The sequence below is a fragment of the Stomoxys calcitrans genome, chromosome 1, assembly GCF_963082655.1.
Source record: "Stomoxys calcitrans chromosome 1, idStoCalc2.1, whole genome shotgun sequence".
Lineage (NCBI taxonomy): Eukaryota > Metazoa > Arthropoda > Insecta > Diptera > Muscidae > Stomoxys > Stomoxys calcitrans.
Window position 1 is genome coordinate 75,970,228 of NC_081552.1, and position 18,283 is coordinate 75,988,510.

General features: G+C 44.0%; 1 protein-coding gene across 4 annotated transcripts in view; it reads left to right on the top strand.

Annotated features, from left to right (window-relative positions):
* The window catches only part of LOC106094442 (major facilitator superfamily domain-containing protein 6-A), a 118,436-nt gene that overhangs the window by 88,715 nt on the left and 11,438 nt on the right, over positions 1–18,283 (top strand). For 3 of the 4 annotated variants that reach the window (XM_059362409.1, XM_059362403.1, XM_059362406.1), the window contains 3 exons: positions 4,718–5,549; positions 13,446–13,904; positions 13,979–18,280. In XM_059362409.1, the coding sequence (XP_059218392.1) occupies positions 4,718–5,549; positions 13,446–13,904; positions 13,979–14,329 (1,642 nt within the window). In that variant the 3' untranslated portion in view covers positions 14,330–18,280. Of the gene's footprint in view, positions 1–4,717; positions 5,550–13,445; positions 13,905–13,978; positions 18,281–18,283 lie in introns of those variants that run through there. The other variant, XM_059362413.1, reaches the window with a different exon arrangement.

Consider the following 18,283-nt stretch of genomic DNA (forward strand, 5'->3'; position numbering starts at 1 on the left):
CACTGAGGTCTCCATGGAACACTCTCTCTCTGACCATCGCTACATTAGGTTTAGAATAGCACTGCCAGCGCCGAATCCGATAAGCTTCCGGAATAAGTTGAAAACCAACTGGACAAAATTCGGAAGGCTACTCAGAAGAAGACTTGGGCAAGTTAATTTAAATTATCCAAGCATAGAAGAGATTGACGAAGTGTCAACAGGATTACGACTGCACTGGTGGGATTCTTCGAAGATAGTTGTCCTTTTCGGGAAAGGAAATCATTCCAAGAAAAACCCTGGATGACCGGAGAGATTCGCAATATTGGGAAAGAGGTCCACAGACTTTTTAACAGAGCACGTCGTAAAAAAGCAGAAGTTTATTGGGATGTGTATTACACACGGCTCAAGGAATACAATAAGATTACCAGAGCGGCAAAACGTGCATCCTGGAAGCTTTTCTGCGAACAGGTCGATAGCGTTAATCACGCCGCCAAGTTAAAAAAGTTTCTCTCCAAAACCCATGTCCAAACTGAAACTTTAGTAGACGATATGGGAGTGAGAGCAGAGACAACGGAGGACATGTTGAGGCTTTTGATGAAAATCCATTTTCCACAGGATATGACGGGACTTACGGAGACACCAGAATTTTGGAATAATGACGTTGATCGTAGGTTAATAATAACGGAATTTGTGGTGAAGCAATCCTTGGGGAGCTTCAAACCATTTAAGTCACCGGGACTTGATGGAATATTTCCGGCGTTACTACTAAAAGAGGTAGACTATCTGTCGCCTTATCTGGCCAAAATTTTCACAGCGTGCCTGGGGCTTTCATATACTCCGAAAGCCTGGCAGGAGGCAAGGGTGGTGTGTATACCTAAGCCCGGCAAGGCAAGTTATGCGACACCAAAGGCCTACGAACCCATAAGCCTTACGTCCTTTCTACTCAAAACCATGGAACGTATTATGGACACCATGATAAAGAATATGACATCTAGCGAACTGCTCACATACAAACAGCATGCCTATGTCAAGGGAACGTCGGTGAAGACTGCCCTGCACGAGGTTGTGCATAAAATATAAGAATCCTTCGATGCCAAAACGTATACACTGGCGGTATGCATTGACATCGAGGGGGCTTTTAACAATGTGCGGACCGACACACTGATCCAATCTTTAGACCAGTACCGGGTGGACCCGGTCCTTAGAGACTGGATAAACCATATGCTAAGGAATAGGTGGATAAATTGTGTGTCCAATGGCATAGATATAAAGGAGAAAGTGGCACAGGGGGGCATTTTATCGCCACTCATATGGGGGACCACCATAAATGAGCTATAACGGAGGCTGACTGAGGAGATATTTGAACCCGTCTGTTACGCAGACGATTTTATAATACTTCTAAGGGGTAAGGATCCGAACGATCTATGCAGAAGGACCGAAAGGCTCCTGCATATGGCAAATGACTGGGCTAGATCCAGAGGTCTGAATGTTAACCCAGAGATGACTGAAATATGCCTGTTCACGAGGAAGTCGAAGATGTAGACGGGCCGTAGGCTCGAAATTGGGCCTGAATACTAGGATAGTCCACTGGCTCTACAGGAGCGTGATTAGACCAATACTTACTTACGCCTCAGTAGTTCGGCGGATTGCTATGGAAAAAAAGTGCAACATAAGGACCATACAACAGGTTCAGAGAACATGTTGTCTTAACATAGGACGATAAGGTTACGAACAATCTTGCAGTGTAAGAAGGAGATTAACGCCTTCTCTGAGGTTGGGAAAATCCGCATCGTCTGGGTGGCGGGCCTTAACGGAGTAAGGGAAAATAAAAGGGCAGACGATTTGGCGGTGAAGGCCAGAGGACTGCCGTCAATAAACTTGGTTAGCCCGAAGCCTTTCGAATCGACGCAGACCGAGTTAATGGAGTGGGCGACGAATGCACATGCAACATTGTGGAACAGCGAAACGGTCGGTAGGACGGCGAAAATCCTAAGGGGGGATCCAGATCGTGAGAAGATGAGGCTATTACTGAAAGGAAGCAAGAAGGAGGTCAGTATAGCTATTGGTATCATAACGGGACACATAGGACTACGAGCTCACTTATTTAAAATCGGTGCGGCAAGTGATAGCATGTGTAGTGCATGCGGGGAAGATGATGAGACGTTGGAGCATTTCCTTTGTCATTGCCCGGCTTTCGCGTCTAACAGATACCGGCACTTAGGTGGAGAAACAACTCTCGAATTACTGGTGAATTTCATAGAATTCAGATTTAGATATAGCTGTCATATATGTATATCGACAGATTTTCTTCCCATGAGCCTCTGCAAGCGCATTAATTGACCAACCTTGCCAAAATTCTGCACAACGCTTTCCTCGACGACTGCCACATTATCTGAGAAGTTTGCTTGAAATCGGTTCAGAATTAGATATAGCTCCCATATATATGTTCATCAGATTTTGGGTAATTTGCAATAATGTTGTCAAATGTCAAACATAGTTATTACAGTTTGAACATAGACACAAGATAATGTATGTTTACTTAGCCCTCTGTTATGAAGAAAGGCGCGTAGCACAGCGTACGCCTCACAATCGCCCCAAAATCTGATGAACATATATATGGGAGCTATATCTAATTCTGAACCGATTTCGAGTTAGCATCCAAAACAACAACAAAAAATCTATTTTTAAATTTGTAACAATAACAGTTGATTGTGAGAAACTAATTAGCGAAACACGAATGATAGAATTCCGATAGTAATGTATGTTGTTGTTTAAAATCATAAAGTCTCTACAAACTATCATACAAAAGAGGCTAAAAAGTGACAATTCTGGGAGCGATTGAGAAAGTCACTTCCAAATGTTCGGAGGGCGTAAGCAGCTGATAAATTGTTTGATTCCATAGTAATTTTTACATGTAAATGGAAACATTTTGGCCAAAAAAACCCCAAAAAATCAAATGTGGTAACCTTTTCAAACCACCGTAAGAACGATTTTAGGAAATTTTTCCGCAAAAAAGAACATAGTACCAGCCTTTAGAAATAAAATGCATGCGAAGCGAAATAACAAAAGCTCCGCTCCACCCAACGGTTCAAACAAGACTATTGACGGACATAGCTAAATCGAATTAGAAAGCTATTCTGAGTCCATCGGCACACTTACCAATGGTTCTAGCGCCCATCCTTCTGGGTGTTACAAGCAAATGCACTAAGTTGTAATACCCTGTACCAATCGAATCAGAACGTGTTTTGGAGTCCAGGTACACTTATCAATGGGCCCAGCTCTCTTCCTTTTGAGCGTGACAAACAAGTGCACTAAGTTGTGGTACAGTGGTTGGGTATAAAAATTTTTTCCCCGTCATTAATGTCATGTTTTGGGGGAGAATTGTTTTGTCGAAAAATCAAACAAAAAATTTTCGAAAAATTCTTAGGGGTGAGACTTCTGGAAACCGTCTAAAAGTCTTGTTGCATTTGATGGTTTCGATATAAAAAAAGTATTAATGGCAATAAGCAAACAACTTTTGACAGCAGGTGCGGTTTTATGTCAACGTCATTAAAATCCACTTTTCTTCGCTAAATGGTCATAGAACATTAAGAAAATTATTATGTTCTCTTAAGCATATTAGTTTAGGAAATAAAAAGACTTTTTTAATTCAAATTCTTTTTGTAAAAAAAATGTTGTTAAAAAAATTAAGTGCTCGGAGTCGAGCAATCTTTCTGGAGTCGGAGTCGAGTAAAACTTTGCTCGACTCCGCAGCCCTGGTCAGGATAAAATTAAGTTTTTGCTAGAGCACATGTTAACATGACTAAATGATACCTCATTGACATGTTTTTTTTTTAAATTTATTTAATCTCCAATACTTAAAGCACGACACCGCTTTAAAGTGTCATTTGGATTTTTGGAGTAAATACTATGTTCGATAAAACACGTTGACATAGCAGGAAAATACTGAATGGAGAAATAATGTGTGTACCACATCAATAGTTGTTGGGTCATATATTCTAATATATGACCACCTTGTTTCCATATCGTATGTGAAAAACTACTTACCATACAGAGTTTTTACGTTTCCTAAAGGCTCTATTACATGCTATGTAGGTGTCTTATGACATGTCAAATTTAGCACATGCAGAGTTGTACATGTCGTGTGATGCAAATGAAACTAACATATGAAAATCACTTTTCAAAATAGCACATGTAATTTGTTAGTTTAGAGCGTGTTCTATTCCTTCTGACAAAAACATAACGAAATCAGCTGTTTTTGTTGTCAGTCGAATAAAAGCAATCTCAAATTAAATTGTTTTCACAATTTTATGGTTTAAGCACCTTTCTCACAACTTTGACAATTTGTACGCGTAAAAAAAAAACAGATTTGCTCACATTTTTAGGTTATGTCATACGAAAATGACATACAGGTGTGATAGCAAAAATGATGAATCGTATGTAAATTGGCAATTTGACAAACATTTTCAATAACATGTGAATTACAAAAGTGGCATGTCATAAGACAACTACATGGCGTGTAATAGCGGCTTAAGCAATTTCACATATTCACGATTGTTTGAACGAACGGCCATGACGACATGGCAGACAGCGCCAAACTGTTGCATGGTTCGTGTTCAAAATATTTACCATATAACCATTCACAAACCTCCTAATACAACCCAAATTGTGGTGTTATTGTAATTTCTAATAGTACGCATACTGTTTTTGTTTTTGTTTCATACTCCTTCTTCCATAGTTACCAACGCCATCGTACGCTATTCATCATGGGTGAAATATTAACAGCAGTTGCCTTCTTCCTTATAATGTTTACTCCTGCCATACCACGGACACCACCTTCCGTCACATTCCATTGTCATAGTGGTGAGGCGAATATAAACTTTTGCACCGGCGACCAGTGTACCCTGAATGAGATTGAACGTCAATACACAGATAAAACCTTGCAATGCAAGCTACATTGTCAAACCCAACCATATATGTGGGACATTATATGCCAGGATTGGCTTAAAAACTCCACCACATGTCCTTCAAACACAACGACAAGTGTGAATATAACCACCACTCTGAATAATTTGTTGGTGGAGAAAAATGAAACCAGCAATGTAGGCTGCATGTTTTTCAGTGTACCCCACATTAAGGGCACCATTAATGGCAGTACTGTTAACATGTATTGTCCCAAGGATAAGCCCTATTTCAATACTACCTGTGCCATGGATTGCAATGATGCCTTTTTGGCTAGTAAATTGGCTGATAGTCCTGTGATAAGTACCTCATCAGCCATGGGCTTATATCAATTTTGGTGGTTCTTTGGCATGCTGATAATCTCCTGGATAGGTATGGCTGCTGTTGTTAGCATTGGAGATGCGATATGCTTTGGTATTTTGGGAGATCGTGGACATCTGTATGGCAAGCAGCGGTTATTTGGCTCAATCGGTTGGGGTGTTGTTTCTTTACTTTCCGGAGCTTTGGTGGATAATATGTCGAATGGAGTGGAGAAGGACTATACCATTGTATTTTGGATGACAGCGGTTATTATGAGTTTAGATGTGGTGGCTTCGTTGAAACTGAAGGTAAGTATGGGGCCAAAAATCTGTATACTGGAACGACATAGTTAATTAATATACTTTTATTGTAATTCATTAAGACTCATTTGGGCTTTGAACATTTTGGAAAACAAAAACATTCATAACAACTCTCATAATAATGTGTACGCGACAGAGAGGAAACTTATTTCAGTGTAGTTGCATGCCCTGTTTTGTCCGCTCTCTTGTGCACATAATATGCAAAGTATGCTGAGTCACGAATGTAACCGAGCCATTCCCTCCCCAAGAACTATAGGTCACTCAGTCTCTAATCCAACATCATGAGAATGCCCCCTCTATTAATGAAATGAGTTGATACGATGCTGAGAGTCGGAATTATCAACGCATCGCTGGCGGAAAGGGCGATTAGGACGATTGTGACTCCGCTGGGAAGGGGTTTATCACATTTGTGACTTCAATGGCATTCTCAGGTCACTCGAGAAGGAGAGGGTGGTCGATTTCGTTGTACTATAACGGTCCTCGTCTGGCATTGACTTTTACCCCAGAAAGTCTTATCTAGTACTTTTCACCAGGAAGCGAAAGCTGTCAAAAGGAGATTGAATACGCTCTATTCCCGTCTCATCTCGATAGAAAGGAGTTGGGAACTTGGGCCAAGGACGGTGCACTGAATGGTGGTGGTTTGGCGAATAATCAATTATAGGCTCTGGGCAACAGTGGCCGCGGCGGTACTGATTTCCCCTAAAAGGGAAAATGCTATATAAGGCCGAGAATGGTTAGAAGATGCAAGGAGCTTCTTCGATCCATGGGAAAGATTTTCAGGCTCTGCTGGAGCCCGGGCCATCAGCTGGCTATTCAGCGCAGATTGTGATACAGAATCAGTGAACCCTTATCTGTGCGAGAAAGGCTTTCGTGGGACAGAGGTTAGCTTGTGCGCCTTTGATGCTGAACGCTTGGTTTAAGATCCCGGCGAGAACATCAGAACAAATGTCCAGTGGTGGGCAGCCGGTTGTACGCACCGGATTGACCCGATGGAATCTTCATCGGCAAGGGCTGCCGCCTCAGTGTACGTGTTCGTCTTTTTTCGTCATGGGAGAGGCACATCCCGGAGTGCCTTCTCCGTACGCTTCTGGTCCGTGCCGGAATTGAAAAGAACCCCGGACCCTGGTTCTGTTCCGTTTGCCAGAACCGCCCTCATCATCGGTTAGTGTCGGTGAGGTGTAACCGGTGCTTGGAGTGGGTACATTTCCGTTCTTGCTCTGGCCTAACTTCGCTACGGGAGTATAGTCATACTGGCTATGTCGCTAGGTGCTGTGCGAACATAGCCAGCAGTGGGTCACAAGCGTCGCCGTCGTCGGACTATGTGACCCCCCCGGCCTCTCCCGTACGGCAATTAATGCAACAGCACCCTAGCCCTACTATTGCCAGGCCAGTGCCGGGAAGTGTATCGTTCTTGCAGTTAAACTGCAACGGACTGCGTGGCAAGATTGATGAGATTGTAGATTTTATGAGTCGGAAGAGCATATCGGTCGCAGCGATCCAGGAGACAAAGCTGACTAACACCTGCAGCTTGCACAGTTGTCACGGCTACAATGTGCTACGTAAGGATCGCTCAAGGAATGGAGGTGGGGGATTGGCCTTCGTTATACACCATTCCGTGCAGTATAGACCTATCTCGCCTGCGCTTGACGCTAGTGACCCATACATGGAATGTATGGGGGTAGCAGTCAGGTCTGGTACTGCCGAGATAGAGATATACAACGTGTATATACCGCCGGTTGGTAGCTGTGTCCCGATTAATGGCCAGGCCTATAACCCCGACATAAGTGGGTTGGTATCTGGCCATAGTCCTCTGGTTCTGGGGGATTTTAATGCACATCACTCGTCATGGCATTCTCCCCTAGGTAACGACCAGCGTGGCATAGCTTTGGCAGAGCAGATAGATAGCTCCACGTTTTGCACGGTGAATGAGGATGCCCCCACTAGGATTACGAGGAGGTGCAGCAGCTCGCCAGACATCTCAATTGCATCCCCTGATCTCCTGTGTGACATATCCTGGCAAGCCGTCATCTCTTTGGGGTCAGACCACCTCCCCATAATCCTCACCATGACCGACCACCCGACTTCATAACCTCTGAGCGCCGGACGTTCATGAATTACAAGAAGGCCAATTGGACTGGCTTCAGAGAGTATACCAATCGCCGCTTCAATGAACTGCCACCCCCCTCTGATGTGCTTGTGGCCGAGAGGAAATTCCGTGACATCATCAACGCAGCAGCCGCTCGCTTTATACCAGCCGGTCGAATACCGCAAGTGCGACCCAATTTCCCGGCGCAAGCAGTGGTACTCGCAGACGAGCGTGATATGATTCGTGCTATGGACCCCGCTAACCCCAGAATCAGCGAGCTGAATCTGGAAATAAACAGGGTAGTCAACGAACATAAGCGGAATTTGTGGCTGGAACACTTGGAGCAATGTAACTTAAGCACCGGTGCAGGCAAACTGTGGGCCACTGTTAAGTCTCTCTCGAACCCCGGTAGACGGGACGACAGGACCTCAGTCACTTTTGGCGAGATAACAGTGACTGATCCGAAGAGATGCGCCAGGTTTTCCAACCGTCAATTTATTGTGCATCCCGAGAGAGACAGGGCAAGGAGGAGAGCCATTCGCCGTATTCGTGGTCTCCGAGCCGATGAACAGCCATCACAATTTACCGTGGGCGAAGTTACGAATGTCATCCGTGGCGCCAAATCTTCCAAGGCGTTGGGAACGACGGAATCTCTACATTGATGCTGAAGAATCTGGATTTACCTGGAGTTTAGTACCTTACCACTGTCCTTAACCTGTCATTGAACACTCTTATAGTTCCCGATGTCTGGAAAATGGGCAGAGTGATCCCGCTACTGAAGCCTGGTAAAGACCCGAGCTTGGGGGAGTCGTACAGACCGATCTCCCTTCTCTCACCAGTGGCTAAAACGCTTGAGGCATTACTCCTCTCGAGCCTCGTAGGAGAATTTCCATTCGCCGAGCATCAACACGGATTTCGGAGACTGCACAGCACAACAACAGCTTTGCATGCCATCACCACACACATTTGCCGTGGCTTCAATCAACCCAGGCCATGTGATAGGACGGTCCTCGTGGCACTGGACCTATCGAAGGCATTCGACACGGTCAGCCATGCCAAATTATTTGAGGACATCGCCAACACGTCCCTCCAGCCAGGCCTAAAACGTTGGGTCGCGAATTATCTGTGTGGCCGCCAGTCATTTGTGGAATTAAGAAGTCAAAACACCGTAGAGTGAAACAGGGAGTTCCCCAAGGTGGGGTGATATCTCAGGCTCTGTTTAACCTCTACCTATCCTCCATCCCACCTCCTCCAGACGGCATAGAGATCGTATCATATGCGGACGATTGTACGATCATGGCATCAGGCCCCCCCCCATTGATGACATCTGCGATAGGTTGAACGTCTACTTCAACGAGCTTGCCTCATATTTCGCTTCAAGAAATCTGAAGATATCCGCCACCAAATCTTCAGCCACACTTCACTACAAATGAGGTGAGGTGAATACTGAGCTGACTATGATGGTCGATGGAGAAATGATTCCGACCATCAAGTGTCCCAAAATACTTGGCGTCACATTTGACAACTCCTACACTTTCTCCCCACATGCCACAGCAATCTGCAATAAAGTCAAAAGTAGAAACAAGGTCCTCAAGTCACTCGCTGGCAACACTTGGGGTGCAGACAAAGAAACCTTGTTGACCACGTACAAAGCAATTGGCCGGTCTGTGGTAAGTTATGCAGCGCCAGTGTGGTCACGTCAACTTTATGACACGCAGTGAAATAATATTCAGATCTGTCAGAATGCCCTCCTCCGAACTGCGACGGGCTGTCTCCTCAGTTCTCATGTGGACCACCTCCATCAGGAGACAAAGATCCTACCAGTGCGAAGACATAACTACATGCTGTCTAAGCAATACCTTTTGGGCTGTTATCGCAGAAATCATCCAAATCATCATCTTGTGGATAGATACCCACCGCCCAGAAGCCTTAAGGTAGATCTACACGATCTAGAGCGTGAGGTCCAGCGCTACAAGAGAGAACCTCTAGATCAAGCGGCATTCAAGCGGGGCTGAACGACATTCATGCAGACACGGTAGCAGACGCGTTAATTGGCTACCGGGTGAATGTAGTCCTTGGAGAACGACCGCCACCCATTGCACCCGAAGAAATCGACCTCCCCCGGCAAACCAGAGTGGTTCTGGCTCAATTACGTTCCGGCAGATGCAGCCGCCTCAATTCCCACAGAGCTAGGATTGATGCTGACGTGCAAGATGTATGTCCCGATTGTAACCAGGGACCGCACGATACACGTCACCTGTTTAACTGCCCGGCCAGACCCACTCGACTCAGACCCAGATCCTTGTGGACGCACCCCATCTTAGTCGCGGAGTTCCTGGGTCTTGACACTCAACAGAATCAAGCAGACGAAAGATAGTACACAATAAACTGCTACAACAACAACAACAACCACAACAGCAACAACTTGCTACACGCCGTGCGGACTCGTCAATAAAAAGGAGGCTCCTAACAATTGAGTTTAAACTATAATCGGACGGCACTCATTGATATGAGAGAAGTATTCCCGATGTAACGTCGCCCCGGTAGCTGAGTTGGTAGCATGTTCGGATTACACGTTGTTGTTGTAACAGTGTGTTGTGTTCTATCTTTCGTCTACTTGGTTCTGAAAATCCAGATCCAGGAACCCTTTGACTAAGGTGGGGTGTGTCCAGAAGTATCTGGGTCTGAATCAAGTTGGTCTGGCTGGACAGTTAAACAGGTGTCGTGTGATCCCAGATCACAATCGGGTTGCAATCGGGCGGCTGCATCCGCCGGATCGTTATTGAGTCAGAACTACTCTGGTTTGTCGGTCAATTTCTTCAGGTGCGATGGGTGCCAGTCGTTCTCCAAGGACAACATTCACCCGGTTGCTTAATATGCCAGGCCTGCTTAATATGCCGATTGATCTGGAGGTTCTCTCTTGTAGCGCTGAACCTCTCGCTCTAGATCCACCTAAGAGTCTGGGCTTTGGATACCTACCCACAAGATGATGATTTGAGTGGTCCCTGCTATAACTGCCAAGGTCGGACACGGGTAGTATATTTGTCTCCTGATGGAGGTGGGGCACGTAAGAACAGAGGAGGCAGCTCGTCACATCTTGAAGAGCGGCATTCTGACAGATCTGAATATTATTCTGCCGTGTGTCACATTGATGACGAGACCACACTGCATAGCTTACCACAGACCGGTCAACTTACATGTGGGGGCATGTGTAAGAGCTGACACTAAGTATTTTGGGACACTTGATGGTCGGAATCGTTTATCCATCGGCTATCAAATTCAGCTCATTATTCATCTCACGCGTAGTTGTGGTGAACAACGTGGCTGAAGTTTTGGTGGCAGATATCTTCGAATCTCTTGCAGCGAAATAAGCGGCAAGTTCGTTGAGGTTTGTGTTTAACTGCAGATGTCACCAATGAGTGGGGGGTCTACGATCTCTATGCCGTCTGGAGAGGGTGGAATGGATAGAAGGTAGTGGCTAGACAGTATAGGAGATATCACCCCACACACCCACTCTAAGGTGATTCGACTTCTTATTCCTGAATTCCACAAATGACTGGCGAGCAGTTCAGGCGTGGCTGGAGGGACGTGTTGACGATGTCCTCAAATAGTTTGGCATGCCTGACCATGTCGAATGCTTTCGAAATATCCAATGCTACGAGAACCGTCCTATCACATGGACTAGGCTGATTGAAGCCACTGCAAATGTGTGCGGTGGTGGCATACAAAGCTGTTGTTGTGCTGTGTAGTCCTCAAAATCTATGCTGTCCCGGCTGTTGGAAACTTTAAGAGTATTTATAGACAGTTTGAGGGCAGTTGTCAGGTACTCGACTCCAGGTAGATGCAGTGTCTTTAGAATCAGTGTAGAGATTCTGTCGTCACCCAACGCCTCGGACATCTGATACTTCGTCCACGGTAAATTGTGATGGCTGTCCATCGGCTCGGAGATCGCAGATACGATCAGTCACAGTGACTGAGATCCCGTCATCCCATCTTTCGACCTTTATAAAGCGAACGACTGCTGCGTTAATGATGTCTCGGAATCAGTTCACTGAAGCCAAGTGGCCTTCTTCGAATTGATAAATGTCCGGCGATAAAGTCGGGTGGTCGGTCGATGGTGAGTATTATGGGGAGGTGGTCTGATCCCAAAGAAATGACGGCGTGAAAGGATACGTCAATCACGAGATGCAATGAAAGTGTCTGTCGAGTTACGTACCTCCTCCTCGTAATTCTAGTAGGGGTATCCTCATTCCCCGTGCAGAATGTGGATCCTTCGATTTGCTCTGCCAAAGTTAAAGTTATGCCCCACTGGTCGTTTCCTAGAGGAGAATGCTATGAGACGTAATGCGCGTTAAAGTCGCTCAGAACCAGGCGATAATGGCCAGACAGTAAGCCACTATTGTAGGGTCTGTAAACTTGAGCATTATCTGAAACACAACTACCAGCCGGGGGAATCTACCCCTTATATAGCTCTATCTCGGCAGTACCGGACCTGAGTGGTATCCCCATTCATTCCATGTGGAGGCCAGAGCAAGATCGGAAATGCACCCACTCTACGCACCGGTTACACCTCACTAACACCGAATGATGATGGAGGCGGTTCTGACAAACCGAGCGGAACCAGGATCTGGGATTCTTTTCAATCCCGGTAAAGACCGAAGGCACTCCGGGATGTTGTTGTTGTAGCAGTTTGTTGTGTTCTATCTTTCGTCTGCTTGATTTTGTTGAGTGTCAAGTCCCAGGAACTCTGCGACTAAGATGGGGTACGTCCACAGGGATCTAGGTCTGAGTAGAGCGGGTCTGGCTGGGCAGTTAAACAGGTGACGTGTATCGTGCGGTCCCTGGTTACAATCGAGACATACATCTTGCACGTCGGCATCAACCCTTGCTCTGTAGTAGTTGAGGAGGCTACATCTGCCGGAACGTAATTGAGCTGGAACCACTCTGGTTTAACGGGGGAGGTCCATTTTTTCAGGGATGTGCCTCTCCCACTTTAACCTAATCTAACATAACATATCCCCGACATTCCTTATGCATCACTGCCTCGAATTGCGATGAGAAACTTAAAAGTAATGGATGAACACCATTTTCCGTGGATTCCCTCAGGGCACTGAGTGGTTTCGTCATTCTGGAGTTCTGTAGAGGTCTGAATTGGGCGACTGGACGATGCCCTCACAGTGAAAGTCCGCCTGGTTCCTCAATTTTTTGTCTTGTGCGTTGTTTTTCTTCGTCCTCCTGCTTTCTTTTTCTTTCCGTTGTTTTACACCTTATTACAGTGTATCGGTCTGTTCGCTATATTTGTCCTTAAATCAGCGATGCCCAGCCCTTTACGGTAGCATTGCTGGCAACTTACACGTTTCAGTCGTTGATGAGACAGCAACGAATGGACATGCGCTGAGGTATACGCATCGTTTTTCTGTTTTTATTTTAAAAACAGTGATTTTTATTGATTAAACGCTTGGAAGGTTTGCAAAACACTGATCATTCAGTTCAAAACATTAATTTTTACATATTGGGAGAATTAAAAATACTTCATGAGAGTATTTCACACATCTAGTCACATCGCTGCCTTAAATCATTTATTGTTGATATTTAGCTGGGAACATTGCTGGGAACACCTTTTAAATTTTGATCAATGCTGATACCAGGAAGATGGTGGTTGGAATAGCTCTGAATAGCCGGTTTATGAAAAGGAGTCACAGTTCGCACCTTATAAGTGGCGAGGGGTCTTACTATATTCGATTTTGTGTACTTTATTTTTATATAAATCAATTTCTTCTGCCTTCTTTACATTGTAGCACACACAGACCCACTTATCACCCAATATCCTCAAAGATGTGGGACAAATGTTTTTATCAGTTCGATGTTTGATCTTCTTCATATGGTGTATATTTATCGGTTTGGGTACTGCTTTAATATGGAATTTCCTCTTTGTACACCTGGAGTCATTGGGGGGTTGTGACGCGAGCTACATGAAAACTTTGCAGGGTTTCGTCATGACCATACAATGCTTTTGTGGTGAATTGCCATTTTTCTTTTTCTCCGGATGGATATTGAAGAAAATCGGTCACATCAATGCCATGAGTGTGGTGCTGTTTGGATTTGGAGTACGTTTCATATTGTACTCAATGCTGCAGGATCCTTGGTATGTGCTGCCCATAGAGCTGCTAAATGGCATTACGTTTGGTTTGTTTTATGCCACAATGGCTTCATATGCTAGCATTGTAGCACCACCGGGTACGGAATCAACCATGCAGGTGAGTAGAATTAACACGTCGACGTCCATATGATTAAGGTTCTTGCGTTTTCTTATTTTCTCCTCTCTTTCAAGGGCTTGGTGGGTGCCATCTTCGAAGGCATTGGCGTTTCGGTTGGCAGCCTTATTGCTGGCTATCTATTCGATGCCATAGGTGGTGGTCATACCTTTGAAATATTCGGTGTGGCGGCCTTTGTGGCCTTTATTGTACATGTATGCGTGCAAATGTATTTGCAACGCCATCAATCTAGTTCGGAAGCTGAGAATGGTAAGCGAACCTCACAGATACAAAGGGGCGATAATAATAGTCTTAAAGCTGAAGAGGTAGTAGAGGGTGGTGGTGGAGCAGCTAAGGCTCTTGAAAATCATGCGATTACCGAAGATGAAACGACAACAAGCAGTCCTATCTCTAATAAGGACCAATAATTTTAAACTATAATTTTTACTCTTGGTTTTGGTTAGCTCATACTTTTTTAGTTATATTTTCCACAAGGCCGTTGCCGTTGAGCTTAAAGTTCTATGAAGAGGCTGAGTGTACCCTTTATGTACTTAACTTTTTACCTTATCACTACACTTTCTATCAATAATGTTAAGTAGACGGTTTTTTATACGAACCCCCACAAAAACTTGAGATAAGCAAACAAAGCATTGAAGATAAAACTGAGATTAGAGACAATGTTGTTGCACCTTTCAAAAGGTGCATTAAAAATCTTTATGGCTGTGCCATAATAATCAGACACAATTAGTTTGCTTATAAAACCACCCACAAAATTTTTTATTTGAAATTTCAAAAAATATTTTTAATCCGAATTTATATGCCACTTTCACAAAAGGCATGCAGTGTTTATTTATAATAAACATGCATAAATTAATGACAATAACAATAGTTTTTTTTTTAATAACCATAAAGACGCATGAAAGTGTTCTGTCTATGTTGAATTTATAAAATACTCTTTACAAACAATTTAAATACGATTTATTTCTAAACTTTTGTAATTATTTAATATTTTTTTTTTTTTTGCACTCACTTACGTTTCCAATAAAACTGAATAACAATTAACGAGCACAAGATATTATTGGGTCGATTATGGATTGCAACTCAACTGTAGTTGGGTAAAATTGTTTCTCAATATCAGTTTTTACATCAACAGTAAATTGTAAAAAAAAATTATACAATTCAATGCAGGAATGGAAATGCAGGAATGTCACTGAATTTGGGTTGCAATACATGATCGACCACACATGCATATTGACCTAAAAATAGGGCGGAGGAAAGTTTACATTTTCAAAGAGTCCAGATTAGGGTGAAACACAAATAAAGGCGTTGAGTGTGGCAAGACAATTTTTTTAATTCTAAGGGGCACGGATCTGAATCAGCTACGCATAGCTGACAGGCAGACTGAAATCTGCCTGTTCAAGAATAAGACGAAGAGAGATAAAATTTAGGAACCCTGGATTGAATGGAAGAGGTTTCGGATCGGATACCTAAAATGACATTTGAGGTCAAGTGCGAGGCACAGCTGCCAGCGGTACAGTCTTGGATTAGCGGAACTCTGAAATCTGTTTTCGACTGCCTGGCCATTATACGGCCCAGCAGGCGTGTGGACGATAATGAGACGTTGGAGCATTTTCTATATTATTGCCCGGCTTTCGCGGCTAACAGACTGTGACACTTAGGCGGTGTCACATTAGCAGACTTGAACCGACTTAGGGACGTGGAATGGAGAACAACTTGAGATTTTGTAAGTAGCACGAAATTTCTGACTCAAATTTTTTCAGTATTAAGAGCGCAGTACAAAGAAGCCAGAACCAGTCTTATGTTGTTGTTGTTGTAGCCACATTTTTCCGTAGCGCAGAAGTTAGCATATCCTGGGTTTAAATCCTGGTGAGAACATCAGAAAATTTTTCAGCGATCTTCGTCAAGCTCCTGTAATGCAGATAAAAATTGCAAATTTTGCCCATGAACATTCCACTAAGGAACAGGGGCAAACTTCTCACATATCAATGAGTGCAGTCCGATTCAAGTTTTTAAGCTCAATGATAAGGGCCTCCTTTTTGTAGCCGAGTCCGAACGGCGTGCCGTAGTGTGTCACCTCTTTGGAGAGAAGTTTTACATGGCATAGTATCTCACAAATGTTGCCAGCATTAGGAAGCTCCTGTAGGTGAGCAAACTCGGTACAGTCCATAGGACCCATCTCCGCGGGAACATTACGGACATAGGTTATTAAAAGACGCCAATAACTCACCGTGTCATATCGATATCGCTGATTGTCCGCGACTGCAATTGCAGCTACTTCTTATACGAAGAATTCCACTATCCGCAACCTGCGGAAACGCTCGATAGCTCCCAGCTGAGCTTTGCTTTCCAAGGAACACATTCACTCGGTAGTTATCCACCATAGTTATCTGCTACCGTGTCTGCATTAATGTTGTCTGCAAATGGAAATTGCCCTTGAATATTCCTCCCAGTCCGAGCGACGTGCCGCATTGCGACACATCTTTGGGAAGAAGTATTTACTTGTCATAGTACCTCACAAATGTCGCCAGCATTAGGAGGGGAAAACCACCGCGCAATTTTTTTTTTTAAATTCTCGCCAGAGTTTGAACTCAGGCGTTAAGCGTCATTATCGGACATGCTAGCCTTTGCGCTGCGGTGGCCTCCTTGAATGTTGTCTAGACCCGCCATGACTGCTGCCTTATCTAGACGTTAGCTCTTGTAGCGCTGAACATCACGCTCTAGAACATGTAGATCCTAACTGATATCTCTGTGAGGATGCCTATCCACAAGCTGGTGATTGGGATAGTCTCTGCGATAGCAGCCCAGTAGATACTGCTTAGTCAGCATGTAGTTGTGTCTTCACACGGTCAAGATCTTTGTCTCCCAAAGGAGGCAGCGTTCTGACAGATTTGAATGTTATTTCACAGTGTGTCGCTCAACTGCCTGACTGACCGGCCAGTTGCTTTGTTTGTAGCCAAAAAGACTTGATGACCTTATTTCTACACCTGACCTTGTTACAAATTGCAGTGACATGTGCGGAGGACGTGAAAGAGCTGTCAAATGTTACACCAATCAAATATTTTGAAATATTTGAAGATCGCCTTCGACTCATCAGGACTGACTGGAGGGACGTGTTGGCGGCGATTTCCACAAATAGTTAGGCATTGCTGATCGTGTCGAACGCTTTCGATAGGTCCAGTGCCACGAGGACCATCCCATCACATGGCCTGGGGTGATTGAAGCCACGGCAAATGTTTGCGGTGATGGCATGTAAAGCAGTCGCCGTGCTAAGCAATGTACGAAATCCACGCTGCTGTTCAGCTTATGTTCATTAATTCGCGACCCAGGAATTTAGGTCTGACTGAAGGGACGTTTTGGCGATGTTGTTCTTTTTGTTGAACAATCCAGTACGTAAAACCGGCTGCCATGGGATGTTCTCAAATAGTTAGGCATGGCTGAACGTGTCGAAAGCTTTAGATAATAGCTCCAGTACCACGAGGACCAAGGCAAATGTGTGCGGTGATGGCATGCAAGCAGTCATCGAGCTATGCAATCTATGAAATTAATGCTGATGCTCGGCTTAAGTTCGTTGGTCATCCTGTTAGTCAGTTTCCTGAGACTAAGGTCACAATGATAATAGGGACGAAACCCATCACACTCGTCTGCGAGTTTCGCTGCTTACGCTTGGAAATTGGGCCTTACTCGACGTTTGCGACCGGGTGGTATAAAATCGATCTGCTGTCTCAGAATTTTTGTCAGCAACAAGCACATCGCCATCGCCTTTTGATCTTTTGATGGATATACGTCCGGCGATCAGAGGTTATGAAGTCAATTGATCGGTCAATAGAGAAAATTATGGGGAGGTGAACTCATCCCAATGACAGGCTTATAACCTGGAACATAACTACCAACCGTTTGTATATAAACAGTCAGAATTCCCCAACATTTCGCATTTTTCGTTTACTTTGCATATCTCTGGTAAATAATTTTTGGTGTAAATGATTTTTTATGCATATTTAACTACCAAGGACTCGGTTTTTTAAGTGAACAAGGGCACTTTACATAAATTTTCCTGGTTGGTGGTCCAGTTGGTGGACCTACATTTTAAAGCTTCTATTATTTGTTTTATTTACATTTACATCGTTTTTGTAGAACAACTAAATCGGTAGGTGCAGTTTTATAGACTTGATTTATACCACTTTATATATTTACCACGTTTTTTCAGTGCTTTATCGCTAAGTAAGGCGCTAAGGAGCACATGGTGACATGGTTACTGTAACTTACCACATGTTCCATTTTTTTTATAATAAATTTTAATAGTACAACTTTAACTTTTGTTCAAATAAAAATCGAAAAACAAAAAATTTCTTAAAAAAATGTTT